The sequence below is a fragment of the Camellia sinensis genome, chromosome 7 (assembly GCF_055761805.1).
Source record: "Camellia sinensis isolate YWXY chromosome 7, ASM5576180v1, whole genome shotgun sequence".
NCBI classification, from domain to species: Eukaryota; Viridiplantae; Streptophyta; class Magnoliopsida; order Ericales; family Theaceae; genus Camellia; species Camellia sinensis.
The window spans coordinates 147,469,759-147,492,015 of NC_138967.1; the positions used below are offsets into that span (position 1 = coordinate 147,469,759).

Here is a 22,257-nt window from a genome sequence, read left to right on the forward strand (position 1 = left end):
ATGGGTGGCATCATCGTCATTGAATGCCTCAACTTGTTACCGACTGGTAAACCCCATTTATACTGTGCATTGGCGAGATTTATAGGGCAATCCCTAATCTGATTGAAAGTCTCCCATTGACTATTGTAAGACTTCAACGTTTCTTTCTCGCCTATGTCAATAGAGAGTAGCTGGTCAATCTCTACTGGTGTCTTGGTGTTTGTTCTGAATCTGGTCCCAAATGCCTCTGCCAACTGCGCCAATGAAGCTATGCTACCTTCTGGCAACCTTTCAAACCATGTTAGACCTAGGTCATGGAAGGAAACAAGATACACATTACGGCCGCGTTTCGTCGATACACGGCCATAACCTAACAAAAGTGGCTTAAGTGCATGTAGGAGGTTCGACTTCCCCTCATAAGTAGTTAATTTGGGCTAGTGGAAGCCTGAGGGTAGTGGTGCATTCTTAATTGCCGGAACGAACAGTGAGCTCTGCAACCTTGCTAACACTTTATTTGCTGGTTTGTAAGTAAGACGCGGTATTGGCATCCCTACCTCGACACTCCCATGTGTCCTAGGAGCCAATCGCTGTAGAGATGAAACTCTACGAGGGTCGCGAGCCCTGGTATCCTCATTCCACCGGGCCCTCTCCTCTAGCACTGTTCGCAGGTCTGTCGACCTAGGCAACTCCGTGTGCCTAGATGTAGTTTGGTGTGTGTGCGAGGGCCGATAACTACTTTCCTCCGTATACGACCTCTTAGTCCTCGTTCTCTCAGACCTGAAGTAATGAGTCTTAGAGGTTCGTGATTGGGTATCGCCTGTCCTTAGGCTTCTGCTTTCCGTATGAGACGGTGTGACTTTCCTGTCACGATCTTCTGAGTGGTGAGGGTGCGCCCTACTCTTGCTCACTTCTTCTTACGCCGCCCCTTTGCCTTTTATTTGGCGCTTCATAGTCTCCATGTCTGCTGCTATCCTCCTTATCAATTCGTCTTGCTCCCTCACGCGATCCTCCAGAACCTGAGGATCCAACCTTCGCCTCCGCCTTTCAGGACTTTGGAAGTGACAAGGACTGGAGCCCCGTCTCTCGCGTGTGTCCCTCTGGGAGTTCTGTCGCTGGGGGTCTAACTTTGCCATGTGTAGAATAAAAGGTAAGCCTTCGCGTCTCCCGCTCCCCTCTGGGATTTGCCCATCAATAGCAAATTGTGACAAATCTTCATTGTGCGCTATTGAAATCAGTTTGAACGAAAACTTAATCGAGAGGTTTGTTCTTTGTGATTATATTTTCCCACAGACGGCGCCAATTGTACGAGCATGAAATAATCTTCTTGTATAATCCTGCTGATTAAGTTTGCACTCCTTCAAATGTTGTCGCTTTACTTCCTGAAAACACAAACGTGAGCTAGCCGGCGGGTATGTACTGGATACCTCTCCGATGCCTAAGTCAGCAAATAGGCAATGGACAAAAAGCTTTATGTATTTGAGAGTAGAGATTGTGATACCTATACATAGGTCCTGTCTTGAGCTTTTATAGATTCCACCTGGCACAATCCTAATAGGACTCTAATTCAAGTGTAGAGTCATTCTAGGAATCACATTCCTAAAAGATAATGCCCAACCTTTAACACCCTCCTCACTGCAAGCCAAGTGAGATGGCACAAGTCCCTCAACCGAGCTAGGAAGGCCTTGCCCCATGCCAGACAGAACCAGGGCAATCCTTGACCGAGATAACCACCTCGAACGCCCGCACCATCGCACCCTGGTCTTGTTTTGATATAACCACCTCGGTTCAAGCCTTGGGCCGAACACCCGTCCAGTCCACTTAAACCACTCTCATTTTCACCCGCAGCGCGGCCCATTGGCCAAGAGTGAACCTAGCTCAGTCCATTCAATGGATGGCTTTAGCTCGGCCTTATTTATACATAAATTGCCCTCTCAATAAGGGCAAGGCAACATTTTCTTTTCCAGACTTGACCAATGTAACAGCAACACTGCTTGCCTTTATTTGTTTGTTTGTTTTTGTATTTCTCTCTCTCTCTTAATTTTTGTCTATGTAGTTAGACTTATAGTTTGTAAGCCTTAGATTGAAACAATGGACATGTGGCAATAGGAAAATAATGGGATAGTTAATGGGTACAGGTGATGGGTACAAGTAATGGGTACAAAGAAGGTCTGAAGCCCACAAATTGAAAAAAGAATATTATACAAGTCATCTTATTTCTATCCACACAAATACACCAAAAAAGGAAAAACTAAATTAAAGTAAAAAAGAGTTCAATAAATTGTCAACCAGCTATCCTCTCTGAAAGTAGACAACTCTTGTAAGTATTAATTTGCACGGATCTTAGTCTATGGTTTAATTTGAACCATGTACTTCAGAACAAATAATTTTGAACATAAATTAAGAATATATTAGTACATCTATTTGAAAAATTGTATGCAAATGTACGGGAAAGAAATAAACCTTATCGTATAATCCTGTTGATCAAGTCTGCGCTCCTCCGTACGTCGTCACTTTATCACCTGAAAATACAAACGTGAGCTAGCCGGCGGGTGTGTGCCGGAAACCTCTCCGATGCCTAAGTTAGTAAGCTTGACAAATAGACAAAAGCTCTGTGTATTCAGAAAACAAAGTTGTGTTACCTCTCCAAAGGTGATGTTGTGAGCTTTTATAGGTTCCGTGTGGCACAATCCTAGTATGACTTTTACTTCTCCATGCAGAGTCCTCCTAGGATTCATACTCCTGAAAGATAATGCTTATCCTTCAACACCCCCCCTCACTGCTTAAACCAAGTGAGATGGTTTTATCATGGCCGAACTCCAATATGACCGAAGTAAACATGACTATGCATAGCCACAGAATAAGCCGAACTAGCTCTTCCTTTTACTGCTCTTACGTCGGCTTCTCATGTACAACCCATGGCGTGGTTAGACCGAACTAACATGTCATGACCGGTGTAACTCCAAGACCGGTCTAACTCCAAAGTACTGTTAGACCGATCTAACTTCGATCTTCCGTCGGACCAGACTAGCTTCACAGCCTTAGGACCGGACTAACTTCAAAATATCCACACGACCGGAGTAACTTACATGGCCATTTTACTCGGCCCTTTGTACTACGGCTCATAACGGCCCATTGCCCAGCTTGGCCCAATTTTCACATAAATTACCCTCTCAATTGCCCCTTAATTCCATCTGCCTAGCATGATTGGGATTATCTGTCAACCAACCGAGCTATAAACTCTCAGCCTTTCCAACCGAGCAATAACTTGGGGCGAAACCAACTCCCTGACTTAGTCAAAACCGAACTAAGAATGCCGCACCATAAGCTTCAACCGGGCTACGAATCCCTCATTCCACTTGGCCGAGCGAGGACTCCATTTATTTCACCTTTGTTTCTTTTAGCACGGTCCAACGATCCGTGCTTAATATTTTTCCTTTTCACTTTGTAGACTGACTAGGTTGGCCAGGCACACCTTTGCACGCTCAACCGTGATACTGAAGAGGCCCAACGAAAGACAACTGAACTTCAGACCGAAATCACTCGCCTTACCGAGCTAGTCAAATAAGCGGAAGCAGATAAGCAAAAGGCCCTGGTCGAATGGAAAGATAAGTACCTATATCCTGCAATGTGAGGCTGCAAAGACCTCTTCTTCAAGTGTGAGTGGAAAGCAGCTGTGGTGCAACTCGGTCATAGCCAAGAGACCGAGGTCTTCCTCCATATTTTATACCGAGCTTCATGGTGGAGTATGCAAATGCCATTCAGCAAAAATTTCTTCAAGCTGAGGAGGAAGAGGATGCATCCCAAGAGCCTGATAACAACACCCAGCTCGGTCGCCAGTCCATCTCTCCAACTGCAGTGGTCTCCATCCCACCTTTGCCTGCTGTGTCTGATGCGGTGCCTTTGACCGAGCTCAACCAAAGTGTGCTTGCCATAACCGAGCTACCTTTAGGTGAAGCTAGGGTTGAATTGGACGTCGATGTAGATGACCTCTTTGCATGACCATGCACTTTCTTTTCTTTGGAAGCTAACTTTGGAAGCTTTTGTAACCGAACTATGGCCCCTCCTTTTGTAATGCACTTCTGATTTGGATTTTGAATGAAAATCTCGCATCTGTTCGGCCTATTCCATACCTGCATTCATTTTGTATTCAGACTAACATTTTCTTTCCGAGATACCAATCTCGGTCTCAACCTTGCAATCTACTTATACCTACCAACCACTCTTTAGCCTAGATCCTTATCTCGGCTGAAGAGTACCAAAAGTTGGTTATTCTAGCCAACCACTCTTCAGCCTAGATCCTTATCTCGGTTGAAGCGGACTAAAATTTGATTTTTCCAGCCAACCTCTTCAGCCTAGATCCATATCTCGGCTGAAGAACAATGAATGTTAGTTTTTCCAGCCAACCTCTTCAGCCTAGATATCCTTATCTCGGCTTAGGAGAGCTAAATATTGGTTATTCCGGCCAACATAGAGCTAAGCGTTTGGTTATTCTTGCCAAACTTCTTGATTGTCCCCCAAGTCGGGCAAAGACTTGTTGGTCAAACCTGCCAACTTCCTTTAGCCTAGGTCCTGACCTCGGCTTAAAGGGTACAAAAAGTTTTTTGTTGGTCAAACCTGCCAACCACTTTAGCCTAGGTCCTTACCTCGGCTAAAGGGTGCAAAAAAGTTTTTGTTGGTCAAACCTGCCAACCACCTTTAATTACCTCGGCTTAAAGGGTGCAAAAAAATTTTTGTTGGTCAAACCTGCCAACCACCTTTAGCCTAGGTCCTTACCTCGGCTAAAGGGTGCAAAAAAAGTTTTTGTTGGTCAAACCTGCCAACCACCTTTAGCCTAGGTCCTTACCTCGGCTTAAAGGGTGCAAAAAATTTTTGTTGGTCAAACCTGCCAACCACCTTTAGCCTAGGTCCTTACCTCGGCTAAAGGGTGCAAAAAAAGTTTTTGTTGGTCAAACCTGCCAACCACCTTTAGATTAGATCCTGATCTCGGCTAAAGGGTGCAAAAAAGTTTTGTTGGTCAAACCTGCCAACCACCTTTAGCCTGGATCCTTATTTCGGCTTAGGAGAGGTAAGTGTTGGTTTTTCCAGCCAACTCTTCTTTCAATGCCCCTAGCTCACTAAAACAACTTTTGCAAAAGAAAATAATCTATGCTGAAAAGGGAACTACTTGTTTTATTGAGGAAAAGAAAAATTACAAGTACTCTATGGGAAAGCTAAAAATAAAGTAACTTGAGATTGGCAGTGTTCCACGGCCTGGGGATGACCTTGCTATCTCCATCTTCCAAGTGGTATGCCCCTTTTCCTGCTAATCAACCACTTCGTATGGTCCTTCCCATTTGGGCCCTAGTCTTGCCATCTCTGGGTGCTAAAGTGTTTCCCATTACTTTGCACAACACCCAATCTCCAATCTTAAATTGCCTTTTATTCAGCTGCCTTGCCAACATCTGTGAACAGCTCCTTGCTCTCAAGTTCTTCCGCCAGCTGTACATATCCTTTGGTAGCGCGGCTGCCATTTGCTGTGACGAAGCATTGTTTGAACATAATTTGGTCTCCAAAAACCTCTTCAATTACCCCGGTTTCGTTGGGGAACCGTAATACTTGATGGTAGGTTGAAGCTACCGATCGCATGGCGTGCAACCATGTCCTTCCCAATATTATGTTGTAAGAGGAAGGGACTTTCAATACCCAGAACTCCACTTGTTTTGTCATGGTTCCTGCCTTGACTGGGAGGATTATCTTGCCCACTAGCCACTCTGGCATTGAGTTGAATCCGATCAGGGAAGATGTTGTAGGTGCCAAGTCTTAGTCCTCCAGTTTCAATCGTTTGAAGGTTTCATAGTACATTATCTCGTACGAGCTTCCTTGGTCGATCAAAATCCGTTTGATGTCGAAATTCTTGACGCGTAGAGTGATGACCAGTGCATCATTGTGAGGGCAATATATCCTTGCTAAGTCTTCGTCTGAAAAAGATATGACATATTTGGCCTCCGTTCTCCCCTTTTTGACGGCAGGTTGGGCACTTAAAACTTCCCTTAAGTGCTCAGCCTTTTTTATCATTCCCCTGAGCTCACATACCCGCTCAGGTTCGAATACCCCATGTATTACGTTTATTACGCCTTGAGTTGGGGCATCGACCGGCACCCCGTTTGGGTTGTTGTGGTTCTGGGGGGCTGGCCGTGTTCCTCCTTTTATGTATTGGTCCAGGTGCCCAGCTGCCACTAACTCCTCCAATTGCTGCTTCAATGGCGTGCAATTTTCAGTGCGGTGCCCCTGTTCATCATGAAAGGTGCACCGCGATCTCTTGTCGTAGTCTTTTTGCGCTTCTCCCAGTTTAGCAGGCCATCGGACGAAAGGTTCATTGCGAATCTCGCTGAGAATCCGATAGATCGATTTTTTGAACACCGTGGTAATGGCAGTGCGGACTCTTAACCTTCTTTTGTCTTGGTCCTCTCCGTTGTCCCGCCTGTCTCGCCCGTTTCTGCTTGGACGTTCCACCGCGTTGACTTTCGCCGTAGTCTTCTTATCTGGTATTGCGGTTGTGCCAGATTTTGCTTTAGCGCGGTTGCCATCTTCCTCCACGCGAATATGTTGGTGTACTCTCTCCATCAAGACTTCCATCGTATGGGGTGGCGTCATGGTGATTGAGTCCCTTAACCTGTTTCCGACTGGAAGACCTCTTTTGTATTGTGCGATAGCGAGATTGGTGGGGCAATCCCCAATCTGGTTGAAGGTCTCCCAGTAGCGACTATTGTAGGATCTTATCGTTTCCTTGTCGCCCATGTCAATGGAGAGAAGCTGGTCGATCTCCACTGGCGTTTTGGTGTTCGTTCTGAACCTTGTTACGAACGCCTCCACCAATTGCGCCCAGGAGGCTATGCTGCCTTCTGGAAGTTTTTCGAACCAAGTCAAGCCTAGGTCGCCAAGGCTTGATGGGAAGAGGATGCACATCAAAGCCTCGTTTCGCCGATATACCGCCATAACCTGGCGGAAGTGGCTCAGGTGCATATAGGGATCTGTCTTTCCCTCGTACGTAGTGAATTTGGGCTGGAGGAAGCCTGGAGGTAGGGGTGCATTTTCGATTGCCGGAACGAACGGTGAGGTCTGCAGCCTCGCTAATGCTTTGTCCGTTGGTTCGTAGGCAGGGCGTGGTAATGGCATTCCGACCTCGACGATTCCATGCGTTCGAGGAGCCAACCGTTGAAGGGCAGAAACTCTGCGAGGGTCGCACGCCCTGGTGTCCTCCCTTCATCGTGCCCTTTCTTCTAGCCTAGTTCGTAAGTCGGATGATCTAGGCATCTCCGACTGCCTGGATGATGTCTGGTGCGTGCACGAGGGCCGATAGGTGCTTCCTTCAGTATACGACCTCTCAGTCCTCGTTCTCTCAGACCTGGAGCAACGAGTCCTGGAGGTTCTGGATTGAGTATCGCCTCTCCTGAGGCTTCTACTCTCTGCTCGTGATGGTGTGGAATGCCTGCCATGGTCTTCTGAGTGACGAGGGGGCGTCTTGCTTTTGCGCCCCACTCCTGTCGTCACTCCTTTTCCCTTTATCTAGCGCTTCATAATCTCCATGTCCGCCGCCATCCGTCGTATCAATTCGTCTTGCTCCTTCACGCGGTCCTCCGGAACTTGAGGATCAATCTTCTGCCTTTGCCTGTCAGGACTTTGTGAACGAGAGTGACGGGGGCTGTTAGTCCGCCTCCTCCCCCTTGCATCCCTCTTGGGATTCTGTTGCTGGGGCTCCAAGTCTGCCATGGGAGGGACAGGAGGCAAACCTTCGCGCCTCCCACCTCCTTCTGGGGTTTGTCCATCAATGACGGACTGTGGCAAATCTTCGTTGTGCGCCATTGATTTAAAAGAGGAAAGGCTTGATCAAGAGGTTTCATACGTTCTGCTTGTTCCCACAGACGGCGCCAATTGTACGGGAAAGAAATAAACCTTCTCGTATAATCCTGTTGATCAAGTCTGCGCTCCTCCGTACGTCGTCGCTTTATCACCTGAAAACACAAACGTGAGCTAGCTAGCGGGTGTGTGCCGGAAACCTCTCCGATGCCTAAGTCAATAAGCTTGACAAATAGACAAATGCTCTGTGTATTCAGAAAACAAAGTTGTGTTACCTCTCCAAAGGTGATGTTGTGAGCTTTTATAGGTTCCGTGTGGCACAATCCTAGTAGGACTTTTACTTCTCCATGCAGAGTCCTCCTAGGATTCATACTCCTGAAAGATAATGCTTATCCTTCAACACCCCCCTCACTGCTTAAACCAAGTGAGATAGTTTTATCATGGCCGAACTCCAATATGACCGAAGTAAACATGACTATGCATAGCCACAGAATAAGCCGAACTAGCTCTTCCTTTTACTGCTCTTACGTCGGCTTCTCATGTACAACCCATGACATGGTTAGACCGAACTAACATGTCATGACCGGTGTAACTCCAAGACCGGTCTAACTCCAAAGTACTGTTAGACCGATCTAACTTCGATCTTCCGTCGGACCAGACTAGCTTCACAGCCTTAGGACCGGACTAACTTCAAAATATCCACACGACCGGAGTAACTTACATAGCCATTTTACTCGGCCCTTTGTACTGCGGCTCATAACGGCCCATTGCCCAGCTCGGCCCAATTTTCACATAAATTACCCTCTCAGCAAATATGAATTTTAACAATTCAATACAATTTTGTTTTTATTCATAATCCATATGTTTAATTGTCTATCAAGTATAAGGTATTTCTGTAATTATGTTTTCTTTTGGTCAAAATAATACATGTATGATTTATTTTTTTGCCTGTAACCTCTTTGTATAATAGTTATTACTAATTATATATTATTGAAAGTACATCAAAATATTATAAATAATCAAAATTGTCAGATGTGTGAAGAGACTAGGAAAACTAAGCGGTTGTTAACAAGATTTCACTTGTGCAAATTTTTTTTTTTATTTTTTATAATGAATTTTGAGTGTTTGTCTTCTATTATGTTCTTTAATATAGAAAAAGAAAAGGAGAAGTTATTATGCATGCAACATTCTTAAGTGGACTCAAAAGCAATGAAAAGAGTTTGTACCATTTGGATGATAACAAATATTCAATTTGTTGTGGAACATTCGTTTATTAAAAAGGTTATTTAAAAATTAAAAAAAAAAATTTGAAGGTGGTTTACATTGTCTAAATTTCAAGGTTTAGGTGTTGATAAAAAAACTTACAATGAGTTGTTCACGTGTGAAGAAAAAGACAAGGCTAAATCTTCAAATTTTAACTTGTATTTGTCCTATTATAGAAGCATTGGAATTATGCTCTCTTCAGGTCTCAGATTTAACTCTTATTAAGTGTTATCAATTCTTTGGAGTCACGACTGTGCACTCTACCGGAGATTTGTCCGATCCATGTAGAGGGGGCTCTCTTGACTTAGTCGAAATACGTGTAAATTGATTCAGACACTCGGTTATAAAAATAAAATAAAATAAAACCATGATATCAATCATTATGGTTATATCCACAATCTTCTCATTTATATTGGCCTCGTTTGAGAAGTAGCTATTTTTTATGTTTTTTTAGTTATTTGACTATATTAGTAAACTATTTTAATTTTTGTGTTTAAGAAGATCGGTTGGATTGTTGGTTAGAATGTTATATTGAAAAATGTGTTTAAAATGATATTGGGATACTAAATGACCAAAATGCCCCTACAAGTGTGCAAGTCCTTTTGTAAGAAAAAAAAGTTCCTTTGTTGACGTGGCAGTCCACATCTTCCAAGGACACTGTCACACAACTAGATTAGTCAAATATTTTAAAAGGTAAAATTGTCTTTTTATCTTATGTGGCTTAGCACTGGCCCCGTTTGGTGTAACTGTTAAAACAGCTTTAGATTATAACTTAACAGATTATAAATTATGACTTTAATCAGAAATTGTTAATCTGTTTGGTGTAGCTGTTGGATTATAGATTTAAATTGCTGAGTAGTGTTTGTTAAATAAGCTGTGAAATAGTTTTTTCAATTAATTTTTATTTTTTGTTATTTACTACTTGTCTATATTTCTCATAAAAAATAATAATAATAATCTATAGTCCCTTTGGGTCTTTTTCTATTTTTAAAAAAATAAAAAAATAAAAAAATCTAAGAGTATAACCATTTATTAACATGTCTACAACAGAATCTGATAATCAGAAGTAAGGGGTGAGCAGCTTCTTATAATCAATTTTTTTGAGTTAAAATAAACTGTTAGAATCAGAAGCTGTTTGAAATAAGTTTAACCAAACAGTCCAAAATAACTTTTTCAAAACTAAAAGCTATAAGTTAGCTTTGAAAAGCTGAAACAAACACTCCCACTATCAACCACAAATTCTAACTCCCCAACTTAATCTAGAAAACTCAAACCAAACACACTGATTCAGTGTGTTTGGTTTGAGTTTTCTGGATTAAGTTTTTTGAAAATTGACTTTTTTGATTTTTGTATTTTTTTTTGTTTTTAGTGAATATTTTTTAAATTTGCAATTTTTTAAACATAGTGGCTGAAGGGCTTAACATTCTCCTAACTAGAGCACTTAACCTTGGCATCCTTAAAGGTGTGCTAGTTGGAGCTAATAATGTTCGTGTTTCACATTTGCAATTTGCTGATGATTCAATTCTCTTTTGTGAAGCTCACTGGGATCAATTGGTGTTAGTCAAAAGAATTCTCAGATGTTTTGAAGTACTATCCGGTCTCAAAATCAACTATCATAAGAGTGTTGTATGTGGTATTGGTGTAACTGATGATCTTATGCTTTCCTTTGCTAATCTTCTCAACTGCAAGGTGCAGAGCCTCCCTTTAAAATTCCTGGGACTACCATTAGGAGCCAATCCTGGTAGGAAATCTACATGGAAGCCTGTTGTTGATAACATCAAATCTAAACTGTCAGGGTGGAAGAAAAAGTTATTATCATTTGCAGGCAGACTAACCTTGATTAAGTCTACACTTTCAAGCTTACCTATCTACTTCCTTTCCCTATTTAAAATGCCTGAAGGTGTGGCTAGAGAGCTAGAAAAGATTGAGGCTGCATTCCTGTGAGGTGGCAATAATCTAAAAAGGAAAGTACATTTGGTGAAGTGGGTGGAGGCTACAAAAAGTATTGACCAAGGGGGTCTGGGCATTAGAAGAATCAGAGATGTAAATTCTTGTTTACTACTTAAATGGTGGTGGAAATTTGGGACCCAAATCAATGCTCTTTGGAGGAGAGTAATTTGTAGCAAATACAAGATTATCGAGGACTGTTGGCATCCTCCTATAAGGCCCTCTTATAAGCACTCTAGAATATGAAGTGACATCTTATCCAGTAGGGCCTCCAGCAACTCCATCTTTAATTTCTTCTTGGCCAATTGTCTAATTAAAGTAGGGAATGGGAATAGAATTAAGTTTTGGACTGATAGATAGTGTGGTGATATTTGCCTGAAATCTGATTTTCCACTTCTCTTTAACCTCTCAACTGATAAAGAAGACTCTCTCCACCACTTCTTTGCCAGGAAAACCAGCTCATGTGTCTGGAACTTTCCGCATAGAAGAGAATTGTATGATTGGGAATTGATTGAAGAAGCTAATCTGATTGCAGTTTTATCCTCTGCTCCTCCTTTATGTAATGAAAATGCAGATTACCTAATATGGTCTAATGATGCTGTAGCCCATAATCAGTTCTCTGTATCTGACCTATATGCTTACAGTACTTCCCTCCTTGGCCCTAATCTAAGAATTTGCAAGCAGGTTTGAAGCTCTTTGTTGCCCCCAAAAGTTTCCTTCTTTTGCTGGCTGGCCTGGAAAAATAAAGTGAAATCCTCAGAGTTCTTGCACAAGATTGGCATACTTGATAGTAGTACTTCGATTCTCTGTCCATTTTGTAATTCTGAACCTGAAACTAATATCCATGTCTTGCTTCATTGTCCTTTCTCTTGGCTGATTTGGTCTTCAGTGATTCAAGAATGGGGGCTTCAATGGTGCATTTCAAATTCAGTTGCTGGTTTATTTCATTGGTGGATGAGTGAGAAATTTCAGAAGTATGTTAGAATAATTTGGAGAGCCCTCCCCTTAGTCATATTGTGGTCTCTTTGGAAGCATAGGAATGATTGTGTCTTTTTTAAGGCTCAGCCCAATTTTTCTGGACTGCTGGATCTCATCAAATTTAGATCTGCCCTCTGGCTCAAAGCATCAGTCAAGGATTTCCCCTTCTCAGTGGATGATATAGTCTTCAAGTGGAAGCAGATCGGGGGCTCAGTTTGATCTTCCTTGCTGCTATTTTAGTTTGTTCTTCCTTGCTGGAAGGCAGTTTGGCTATCAGTCTGGCTCTGCTGTCTGCTGCATTAGTCTGTTCTTCCTTGGTGCTCTGTTCTGGCTCTGTTTAGGTCTGAATCTATTGTTAATTTGCATTTTGCTGCTGTGATCACTGATGCATCAGCTCCTCCACAGTTGGTTAAACTGTTAACGAAGTTGTGTTACAGTAATTGTTGATGGTATGGATCAGAATGGTTGCTTAGACAATTTGGCTGAAATGCTGTTATGATCAGATATGGGAAGACAGTTTGGCTGTCAGTTTGGCTGCTACTATCAGTTTTGGCTCCTATTATATTATCTATCAGTTTGGCTGCTTAGCTCAGTTTATCTATTAGTTTATTTTTCAGTTTTTCTATCAGTTTAGACTAGTTTATCTTTCAGTTCTCTATTAGTTTGTCTTTCTCTTGCTCCTTGTTGGTTCCTCTCCAACTGGCGCTTGAACCTTTTTTTTAGCTCCAAGCTCCTCTTTATTGATGTATTCTGAAGCTCCTCTTTATTCATCAATAAAGATTTTCTTTGCCGTTCAACAAAAAGTGAATATTTTTTAAATTTTAAACATTTTTTTTTACTTTTTTAGATGCACCTTACTTAGATGTATTTAAAAAGTAAAAAAATTGTGAAAAAATATTTTAAAAAATTAATAAATACATAAAAAATATAAAAATGTATTGAATTCTTGTATTTTTTTTATATTTTTGGTATTTAATGAATTTTTAAAAGATTTTTTTTACAATATTTTTACTTTTTAGGTGTATTTATGTTACCGTGTGTCTAAAAAGTAAAAAAATTGCTTAAAATATTAAAAAAATTCAGTAAAAATAAAAAAATACCAAAAATAAGAAAGTAAAGTTTTTTAAATAGTATTTTTTGAAAAGTGAAAACAAGTTAGGTGAAAGTTTTTTTTTTTTTTTTTTCAGAGGCTAAAATAGCTTCGAAAAGTGGTTCCCAAAAACCGCTATTGTGAGACAAAGTGGAAGAAATTTAAAATCATTCATATGTAATTATCTCTAATTTCAATAATAAAAAAAGTACTATTATCTAATTTTAATTCAAAAAGTTAATAGATAACAGCACGTGACTATTTACCAGTAAGTTTAAAATTGTAAATCCCTATTATTTGCTGATAATAAAATCTCAGTAAAAATTTTAGATGAGACAAAAAAAATAAATAAATTTAAGATGAGAACAAAAAAAATAAAAAAATAAATAAAAAAAATACATGGACAACAACTCTTTAACTCTGTTTCGTTTGTTTTCAAAATATGTTTTTAATTTTTTTAAAATTAACAATTAGTTTGGATAAACAAATAAAAAATAAAAAATACTATAATTTTAATTTTTTTTTAGCATAGAAATAATTTTCAAAAGTTTTAAAATATATTTTTATCAAATTAATTTTAAAAAAAATTAATTCAGAAAAAAAATTCTCAAAATTAAACCAAACATTTTTAGGTATCAATCTTCTCTCAACGACTGTGCAAGAAGCTTAGAAGAGAGAAGGAAGAAAACAAAGGAATGTCGGACTGCAAGACAGCCCGCGAAGTCTCTGCTTCGATTCTGGTCAGTCTCCAAATCCTGGTACTCCTTTAACGATGATGAGTATGTGGAGCTTCTTCAATCCCCATTTCACAACTCCGAGAAATCATTAGACATTGTGGGTTCATATAATGGGCTTGTTGTGCTTAATGGAATCTTTTTTTATGCCCATTCAATTCAATTCAATATGCTTCTATGGAACCCATCAATTTGTGCTTAATGGGCTTGTTGTTCTATGGAACCCATCCATTTGTGTTGCTGATTTTTGTTATGATAGATTTTATCGTGCACCCTTTGTGTTTGTGAGTGGGGCTGTTCATTGGTTTGCGTTTGTTCGTAATTTAGCGATTTTGATGGTTGTGGCGTTTAATACTTACTGTAAGACTTTCCACATATGGGTAGTGGAAGAATATGGTGTCGTGGAGTCATGGACTAAATAATTCACAATAATTCTAGAGGAAGAATTTTCGAGAGTAGTGGGTTTTAGGAAGAATAAATGGTGATTGTGCTATTGATTGTGCTACTGATATTCTGCTCATAACACCTTACATTTTTTATATCTCATTTGGGTTGACTACTTTTACAGAGTTGTTGCTGGATCATGGGATCAACTACAAGAAAGGAGGAACAGCTTACAAACAGAATAAATGGTAGGTTCATGTGTGGATGATTGCCTTTTCACATATTGTCCATAATTATAGGTTGTCATGTACTGCCTTCTTCTGATGTATAGTATCTGTTCGGAAAATAACTTGTGAAAGATTATGAAGCAGGCAATCATAATTTCGAAAAATGTTTCTACAATTATATACCCAAAATGTTCAAACACAACCTTGAAGCCATATGGAAACTAATCATAGCTCAAAGAACATGTCTACTTCATGACATGCTAACATGCAGAAAACTTGTCTTTGTTCAACAATCTCTCAATTTCATAATAATCCCTATAGAAAACATACAAAGAAATATTGTCTTTCTAAGTGGTCAAGAAACAAACTAACATAGCTACTCATTTAACTATGCAGAAAGGATAAGGAGAAAAGTGGCCTCACTCTTGATTTATAAGACAAAGAGGCGCGTAATCAAATAGGAAAATAAATATTGATAGATAGGAAGCCAAATATTAATAAAATCTTTAATAATAACCTAATATGATTTTTTTTTTTTTATATTTTTTGAGGGATAAAAAAAGCTACTTTATTAGGAAAGCATCATAACCTAATACCATATTAATTTCTAAAAATCCTAAGTTCCCAAATATATTTGATTCCTTCCTCATGCAACTCCTTTCTTGCGCGCATCAACTCCTCTGTCCTTGTTGATACGACAAAGGTAAGGGAGATAGGGGAATACAAAGACAATAAAATAAACACAGAGAAAATAAAATGGCCGATTTTTGATAAAATTTTGTTAGAGATGATAGAGACAAGCTTAGGGGTTTTTTAGGGTTCAAGTTAGTCCAAAAAATACCTACAATCCTTCGATGAAGAAGAAAAATTAATAACAATGCCTGTACAAGTTACTCGACTTACTGGAATTTTTTTGCAAAACTACTTTTGCGTGCATTATTCAGGTAATGTTTTGGTTGCCTTTGCTATAAATATAAGCTAGTCACATTAATTAATCTAAAATAGATCACAAAAGCATTGTATATACAGTTCAATATTGCTGAAAACTTACCTAACAATATAAAACTTATCACGATATTGCCTAATCGACTTTAGTTTCCTTGTCGCCTTCTTTTCTCCTTTCTCCGCTTCTGTTGTTTCCTTCCAAAGGTCTTTATGAACCATTCATAATACCTTGTGGTCAATGTGTGCCTAATAAATAACCGTCCTGATCACTATTCCACTCACATATCCCATGCATATGACAATCCAATCAACTGTACTTTTGAACACCGAATCATTATCTTGTTTTGAGTTCAATGGTGGTGATGATTGTGGTGCCTCTGACATTCCACATTTCCTTGACAAAGGATCTTTGCACAATCCTGGATTCCACTCAGAGGAATGGTTCTCAAATGTTAAATTGCTTCCCTTGTGGATTGCGTCCAGTGAGATCGTTATTTGAAACATTTAAGAAAGCAAGGAAAGTAAGAAGTGCTAGTTGTCAACAACTTGTTTTGAGAAAGGTCCAACAATTCAAGGTTTGTTAGCTTCCCCAAGCATGTTGGGATTTGATCACTTGTATCATTGTTGGAAAGGTTGGGCAGTTGGAGCCCCTTCAGGTTTTTAATAGATTCTGGAATCTCCCCTTTAAATTTGTTGCTTTACAGATCAATGGCATTGAAAATATTCAGGATCTCATTGTACACTGTACTTACACCTTTGTTTGTATTGTCATTGAGTAGAAATAGCTTTCTGCCAACACATGGTCTTCCCTTATAGTAGCCTTCATATATTTCATCTGGTTCTCGTCAAAAAATTTCATTGCATTCCAATTTTGATTGGTAATTCCTCTATAAAACCATTAGGAGAGAGGTCAATGATGCACAAATTTGGTAACACTAACTTAGTGCTTGTTTGGTAGAAAGCAGCTTAAATAAACTTTTAGCTTAAGGCCTTGTTTGTCATGTACTAAAAAGGTCAAAAAGTCACTATCCTATTTAAGTCACATCATCTTATTTAAGTTACATCATCTTTCTACCACATCACTTCAAACCCAACCCATATTTCATAAAAAGTTAAAAAGTGTACTTATTTAGAACATCCCAAACCATTCCTAAATTAAGTTATTTTGGTGTGTTTGGTAAAACTTAAAGGGATAGATTATAGCTTTGATTAAGCTATTTTCAGCTTAAATTTGTAAGCAGCTCCGGGGGTGCTAAAGAAGTTGAGCTGATGTGGCAAGCTGAATTGGAGGGCATAAAATGTCTTAAATGCCCTTCCCAATTGATGCTAATTACAAGTGTGCCATGTATATAAACCAAGAACACTCATTTCTTTCTCTCTCACACAAACGAGAGAGGCAATTTCCGGCGAACCAGGGTGATTTCCGATGAACATGTCGATTTCCGGCAACCAAAGCTCTGTCTCTCTTCTCTCTCTCCGGTGTTCTCCGATCACTCTTCATCGCGATTTGAACCATCGCGATCTGAACTATCGCAATCTGAACCATCGCGGTTTGAACCATCGCGATTTGAACCATCATGATCGACAGCGTGAACCCTAGCTCTCTCTCCCTCTTCGCGATTGACGCTGGCGGTGAGATGAGAAGGAAGAGGAGGAAAAGAAGGGGTTGCCGGCGTGACAACAGCTCTCTCTCTTTGGATCAATCTGAAACCCTAGCGCTGGTTTGTCGCTGCTGTCCCGTCGAAGCTAGGGTTTTTTTTTTTTTTGTGTGTGTGTGTGTGTGTGTGGAGGTTTTCAGTGTTTTTTTAATAAAAAAATAATAATTAATGAATAAAAAATAATAATTGATGCTAATTAAGCCATTAATTGACACTAATTAATTTATAATGAAAAAATGAAAAAAAAAATTATACTAATTGATACTATTAATAATTTTAGTATTAATTGATGCTAATTAGGCCATTAATTGACACTAATTAATTTATAATGAAAAAATGAAAAAAATTTATACTAATTGATACTATTAATAATTTTAGTATTAATTGATGCTAATTAGGCCATTAATTGACACTAATTAATTTATAATGAAAAAATGAAAAAAAATGTATACTAATTGGTACTATTAATAATTTTAGTATTAATTGATGCTTATTAAGCCGTTAATTGACACTAATTAATCTATAATGGAAAAAATGAAAAAAAATTATACTAAATTGATACTATTAATAATTTTAGTATTAATTGATGCTAATTAAGCCATTAATTGATACTAATTAATTTACAATGAAAAAATAAAATAATTTTATACTAATTGATACTATAAATGAAATGATAATTTTTGTAATACTAATTATACTAATTTTTATTAATGAAATAATTTTTTTAAATTAAAATTGAAAAAAATGACAAAATAATTATTTTTATATCATATAAGGGGCAAAAAGGGTAATTACGTAATAAAAAGTTATTTTACTGCTTATTAACCAAACACTACGCAGCTGCTTAAATTTATAATCTTACAGTTGCACCAAACAGGTTAACAGTTTATATTCACATAATCTCACAGCTGCACCAAACAGGTTAACAATTTATATTCACAGCTATAAGTCATAATCTGTTAAGTTATAATTTATAATCCTTTTTTCACAATTTTACCAAATGAGGCTTTAGTTTTAGGACTCCCTATTGCACTGTAGAATTTATTGAATCGCAGAATGAGAATCTGCGCCCAGTTTGGTTTGGATTTTCGAATTGGTTTTTGAGCATGAGTAATTTCTGCTTAAAAATATTACTTGTTAATTTTTTTTTTCTTGGGTTCAAAACTGTTTCTATAATTTATTTGGATAAGAATTAAATCAACATTTTATTTTAAAAACATCCTACTAACGTTTATTTTGGGAAATTAAAAGAAATAAATAATTAGAGTTTGACTCTTAAAGCGAAATATATTTTAACAAATCATTTCTTGATTTATATAAATCATTTTTTAATTTTGTTAATTTAAATTTTAATATTTTGAATCATTTTTAATGTAAATCATTTGTCTATTTTTGTTAAATAAAATCGATAAAAAATAATATCTTAACTATTAAACTGGAAAAAAAAAAGTATTTTAGACATATTATATTAGTTTAATGGTTAAAATATCAAACTTTTTTCTATCAGTTTTACTTAAGAAAAAATAAGTAGATAGTTTAAGTTGAAAAAAAAAATTAAAGTTCAAATTGATAAACTTAATTTTTATTTCTTTTTTTTAATTTAAAAAAAAAAAAAAATCCTCCAATTCTTAACATGTCTTCACTTCTATTTTTCTTTCCCCTTTTCACCAAAATCAAACACAAGACTACGACAACGACGACGAACAAGTTCAGAAGAAAGAGAAGAAAAATGACAACGACGACGAAGAAATCAATGTCGAACGCTTGCATACCTGAGGATGTCTTGATCGAAATCCTTGCTAGACTACCCATGAAATCTCTGCTTCGATTCAGGTCAGTGTGAAAATCTTGGTACTCCTTAATCACCAACCCAAGTTTCATCACTGCACACCTCAATTGAACTAAATCAAACCATAATCACAAACTACTCATCAAGTTCAACTATGAGAATCGAGATCGCTGCTTGTCATTTACTGATGACGAGGCATTTGGCGATGAGTTTGTGAAACTTGAATACCCATTTCAAAACTACGACAAGATTGTTGATTCATGTGATGGGTTGTTGTGCTTATCGGATTATTATGGCTCAGACTGTGCTGTTCTATGGAACCCATCAATTAGGAGATTCATGAAACTTCCCAAGTCTAGTTTTTCTGTAACCAAGGCTTGTCGCTTGCTTCGGTTTGATTTTGGATTTCGGTTCGACCACATGAGTAATGACTACAAAGTGGTGAAAATTGTGGGTGCAAAGGATAACCATCGCCGCTATGTTGTGCATAGGGTGGACCTTTTTGCGCTTAGCATGGGTTCTTGGAGATCCGTTTGTATTGATGATTTATGTTATGAACTTTATGGTTTTGATTCCTTGCCTGCGTTTGTGAATGGGGCTGCTCATTGGGTTGTATTTAATCTAAGAAAGGATTGTATTTGCATTCTGGCATTTGACATAGTCGATGAGGTGTTTAGGGAGATAGCTTTGCCAAACCATCAAATTGATGTGATTCTCCGAACAGATGGGTCTATTACAGTATTGGGCAAGTCACTTGCTGTAATCCTCTATGAAGCTGTTTTTACTTTTGTGAAAACAATTGGGACTAACCATGTATGGGTAATGGAAGAATATGGTGTCATAGAGTCATGGACTAAAGGATGCAGAATGATTGGGAAGCAAAAATGGTTGACGGTATTGGGTTCTAGGACGAATGGCAATGTCTTAATGGTTCAAGATGGATTACCGGGGCCCCGAGGGAGTTGGTTTCATGTGATACAAAAAGCCGCCAAATCAAGCATCTGGGACTCCATGGTGAGTCATTTTATGTTAACACTTATATGGAGAGCTTAGTTGCACTAGATGTAGCTGACGGAGTCTAGAAATCACATGTGCGTCCCAATTTCTCTTGAAGGGGTTGCCAACAAGGAAGCATTGGGGTGAGAGAAGAGAAAGGCAAGATGATTATCCCCCCTTGTAGTACTTTAATCGTTATAGTTTGCCGCACTTAATGGTTATAGTTTGTCATTTTGTTGTTCTTAGATACTTTGTGTTGGATTTTTGTGCTGCATATAAACAGCAACTTTGCATCAATATTCTTTTTCCTGAATGCACTGTTGTTCTCATATTCAAGTCAGGATATCAATTTAATATATTGGGTCATATTGTTGTCAAAAGTATTTTTGTGTGTGTAATAACGTCAAGAGGGGAATTCATATTTAGATCCTAGCACGTTGACATTTTCAATATCTCACATAGGTTGACTCCTTTTATAGGGTTGTTGCAGGATTAGGGGATCAACTAAAAGAAATGAGGAAGAACTTAAAAGTAGAATAATGGTTAAATTAATATAGATGGATTGCCTTTTCACATATTGTCAATACCTCTTAGTGTTGAAATGTATTGCTTTCTTCTCATGTATATATGTTGATTGGTTAGATATACTAGTTGAATATTGTACTATTGTGGAGAGTCTCTAATTCTTTTTTATGCTATTATTTCTCAGTAAATTTTCCTTTGGCATTGTGATGAGTATATATAACTTGGGTGGTTTTGTGACTTGGGTACTTTGAGAAGATCATATAGTTTACTTTGAATTTTGCTATGTAAAATCTAATGCATTCCTAACTATGATCTGCTAGTTACTTAGCAACAAATGTTTTTTTATTTTATATTTTTTAATTTTCCTTGATGTTTCATATTATGTTTTTTGACGAAGTGAAACTGTAGCCTTTATTCCTCATATCTATAAACTATGAAGCACGGGTACTCCAAAAATGGTGTACGAGTATCGGGTACTTACCGGGTGTGGGTATGCGTACTGGTACGGCGGTATGCGTACCGGATACGCCGAATACATGCTGGGTACAGCAAATACGTTTGGGTACGTCATGGGTATGTTTTGGGTATGGAAGGGTGATTTTTTTTTTTTTTGCAACTGCGAGAATTTGTTGCAGCCTTTATTATTCTTCTTTCAACTTCGAAAATCATCAAGTAATTTGTTTTCAACACCCTTTACCCATGAACATGGTTATGCTCTCTTTTGCATCCTATTTTAGGCAATCAAAAAAGAAAAAAAAAAAGACTTACATAGCGTTTTGGACAAGATGTTCTCCTTTTAGTTTTGATATTGAAATTTTGATTTGTATGTTGGATGTTTAGCTATATATTTAAATAATAATAAAAAAAAATTGACGTACCCTAACCCTAACCCTAACCCTAACCCTAACCCTAACCCTAATTTTTTAAGAATTTGACGTACTGGCGTACCCCGTATCGTACCCGCACCCATATCCGTACCCGCACCCGTGCTTCCTAGTCTATAAACTTGCATTGATAGAGGAATTCATTAAAAGTTGTGGTTTTGAGCCTTTGTCTATCTCTGCCACCTTCTTTCTTTGTTGCAAAGGAGATGTCATTGAAATCACCCCCCATGCATAGCCATGGTTTGTTCAAATTTCGAGAGCCATTAGCTATAAGAGAGCAAAGATTTCTTCTTTCACTAATTATTGGCAAACATCAATAAATGAGAGCCTCCACTTTCCAAAAAGGTTATGAAAAGAGCATTGCCTATCCCAAAAAGAAAAAGAAAAGAAAAGATGGGAATTCAGTAAAGTGCAAATCCACCTTTTTGCTTGGAAAAACTACCACCCCTCTAACAAGACCGATATTCTCCAAAAGTGAAAAACACAAATTAAATACTCTGATTTCTTCAAAATTATTTTCTCTAGCTTGTGTTTCAAGCGGGCAAATTAGTGAGGGTCTAAACTGGACACCCAGGATCTTTAATGGTTGAATTGTCAAGGTAGCCCCAGCCCTTGACAATTCTTATACAATATACTGATGTGGCCCCTTGGGGTTGTTGAGGGGCAATTGTCGAAACCCGTTTATTGACCAGAGCCTTTGTTCTATAAGTTGCCAATCTGTGCTAACTCAAAGATAGACCTCTACCAGGTCGTGTCCTTATATCTTGGGTTCATCCTTAGTAATTTGATTTCTCTCTTTGATGCGAACATGCTTGCAATTTGTTTTGAGGTTTGTATCTATAACTACCAGAGCAGTGTTTTCTTCCTATTACTGAGAGTTGTTCTTAGCTTGAAAAAATAGGGAAGTCGTCTTCCTTGTATCAATTTGAATAGTCTTAATTTGGAGGGGGCTGAACCGTCGTCAACCACAACATACTCTTCAGCAATAGAAGTCCGTTAAAAGCTTGCCAACCCAACATCCT

At 38.4% G+C, this 22,257-nt stretch overlaps 1 protein-coding gene and 1 long non-coding RNA gene across 2 annotated transcripts; both read left to right on the forward strand.

Moving 5' to 3' along the window:
* The first annotated feature begins 13,758 nt into the window (after nucleotides 1-13,758).
* LOC145795373 (uncharacterized) lies at nucleotides 13,759-16,342 on the forward strand. Its single transcript, XR_014336176.1, has 3 exons — nucleotides 13,759-13,833; nucleotides 14,396-14,459; nucleotides 15,788-16,342. It is a non-coding gene; the product is annotated as an uncharacterized LOC145795373 (long non-coding RNA).
* A 2,452-nt stretch (nucleotides 16,343-18,794) lies between these two features.
* LOC145796186 (F-box/kelch-repeat protein At3g06240-like) lies at nucleotides 18,795-20,366 on the forward strand. The gene is made up of 4 exons (XM_082881217.1): nucleotides 18,795-18,878; nucleotides 18,978-19,844; nucleotides 20,110-20,206; nucleotides 20,317-20,366. Exons 1-4 carry the CDS (start codon nucleotides 18,795-18,797, stop codon nucleotides 20,364-20,366), a joined length of 1,098 nt encoding a protein of 365 aa, XP_082737343.1.
* Nucleotides 20,367-22,257: the final 1,891 nt, after the last annotated feature.

Excerpts from the sequence above, each read along its gene's own strand:
- LOC145796186 (XM_082881217.1), top strand. The coding sequence starts at position 18,795 with ATGTCGAACGCTTGCATACCTGAGGATGTCTTGATCGAAATCCTTGCT. Across the intron at positions 18,879-18,977 it reads CTCTGCTTCGATTCAGGTCA|TTCAACTATGAGAATCGAGA; the intron begins GTGTGAAAATCT and ends CTACTCATCAAG. Across the intron at positions 20,207-20,316 it reads GGGTCATATTGTTGTCAAAA|GATTAGGGGATCAACTAAAA; the intron begins GTATTTTTGTGT and ends GGGTTGTTGCAG.